Source organism: Solanum tuberosum, unplaced genomic scaffold, assembly GCF_000226075.1.
Source record: "Solanum tuberosum cultivar DM 1-3 516 R44 unplaced genomic scaffold, SolTub_3.0 contig00527, whole genome shotgun sequence".
NCBI classification, from domain to species: Eukaryota; Viridiplantae; Streptophyta; class Magnoliopsida; order Solanales; family Solanaceae; genus Solanum; species Solanum tuberosum.
Window position 1 is genome coordinate 1 of NW_006241085.1, and position 1,952 is coordinate 1,952.

The 1,952-nt window shown below is 34.9% G+C and overlaps 1 protein-coding gene across 1 annotated transcript; it reads left to right on the plus strand.

The window, feature by feature from the left end:
* Window positions 1-6: 6 nt before the first annotated feature.
* On the plus strand, window positions 7-752 carry LOC102597418 (probable receptor-like protein kinase At1g33260). The gene has a single exon (XM_006368025.1). The coding sequence runs from the start codon at window positions 54-56 to the stop codon at window positions 468-470; it is 417 nt and encodes a 138-aa protein (XP_006368087.1). The 5' UTR covers window positions 7-53; the 3' UTR covers window positions 471-752.
* The last annotated feature ends 1,200 nt before the right edge of the window (window positions 753-1,952 follow it).

Here is a 1,952-nt window from a genome sequence, read left to right on the forward strand (position 1 = left end):
GAGCCAAAGTTGCCAATTTTGGTCTAGCTAAATCAGGGTGCAATGCTATAACAATGCACATTGTAGGTACTCAGGGGTACATCTCCCCTGAGTACCTCACTGATGGGGTTGTATCCACTAAAATGGATGTTTTCTCATTCGGGGTTGTGTTGCTCGAGCTTGTGTCAGGGAAGGAGGCTATCGATGATGAAGGGAAAGTCTTGTGGGCAAAAATTAGCGATTTTTCTGAAGGGAGTGAAGAGAGGAAGGTGAGGAAATTGCAAGAATGGATGGATGAAAGTCTATTGAGGGAAGAATTAACAATGGAAAGTGTTGTGAATGTGATGACTGTGGCTATTTCATGTTTGAATAAAGATCCTTCAAGAAGGCCAGGGATGATTGAAATTGTGTATGCCTTATCTAAAAGTATTGATCTATTTTCTGATGTTTCAGAGGAAGGACCATCTCCAAGGCAAGTCACAGCAAGATAGACTACATAATAGTACTTGCATATTATGTAAAGTTGTTTTGAAGTGGAGTAGCATTTTGTGTTTTGAGGTTTGTACTTTACTTTAAAGTTTGCTTCTATATAAGTGTAATATTACTCCTATATTATCTTTTCTAGTAGTAGTGGTAAATCCAATTTCGAATAAGAGCATGTTTAAGGTTGTTCTAGTGGAATATATATTAGTACCACATAAGACACTTGTAATGAATTTATCTTTATGTTATGTTGCTTGGATTCTTCAAAAATGATCTTGCACTTGTGTCAATTCTTTAAAATTGCATGTATTAGTTATGCGGTTTTCTAAATTACCTCCTAAATCAGCTATCAAACATGGTATTACGTAACTTAACCTGCATAACTCAACTCCAAACCAACTACCAAACGACCCTGAATGAAAAGTATTTCCCCTAACTCTTGCAATAGTTTAATATACCTTGGAAAAAGACGTATCTCAGAAATAGCTAGTCCAAACATGTGAAAACATTCTGGAGAAAAACAACAAATATAAACACGAGTATTTTCTACAATATGGTTGACCAAAAACTCTTCTAGGTGGGACCATCAAATTGAAAAAAAACCCATCTTCCTTTAATGTTAAAGACAATACCATATGAGAAATTAAACAACAACAACCAATCAAATAATGCAAAAAATCCCCATCACTCATTAAATGGTCAAAAACCAAGACTATGACAAAAAACAAGAACTTTGGTATATAAACCTCTTATAACTCCATCATATTATATACACACACATCTCTCCTTCAACCAAAACCAAGAAAATGATAACAAGACCAATATTTGTTTTTTCACTTCTCTTATTCTTATCATTCATATTCAACCAAAACATAATATGTTATGCACAAGAGCCACCAAGCATCACAGGATATACTTGTAATCCTAACCAATTCAATCCATGTCAAACTTATGTGTTATACAGAGCTAGAGGACCAGACTTTCTTGATTTAGCCTCAATTGGTGATCTTTTTTCAGTAAGTAGACTAATGATAGCAAACCCTAGTAATATTTCCAACCCAAACACAACTCTTGTTAATGATCAACCCCTTTTTATCCCCATCACATGTTCTTGTAACAACATCAACACAACATATGGTAGCATATCTTATGCTGGCTTTAACTACACTTTCAAATCAGGTGACACTATGTATGGTATATCAACATCTAAATACCAAAATCTTACTACTTATCAATCTGTTGAGGCTGTTAATCCAACCGTCGTACCAGAAGACATTGACATAGGTCAATCCATAAAATTCCCAATTTTCTGCAAATGTCCAAACACGACATCTTCACAAAATCTACCAAGACTTCTCATAAGTTATGTTTTTCAACCTAATGATAACATTTCTTCTGTCGCCTCAAGATTCAGGGTAACCCCACAATCTATAACACAAATTAATGGAAATAACACCAAGATTCTTGATACCCTTTTCATCCCTCTTTCT

Bases quoted from the DNA above. Each gene is read 5' to 3' on its own strand.
- LOC102597418 (XM_006368025.1), top strand. From the start codon at position 54: ATGCACATTGTAGGTACTCAGGGGTACATCTCCCCTGAGTACCTCACT.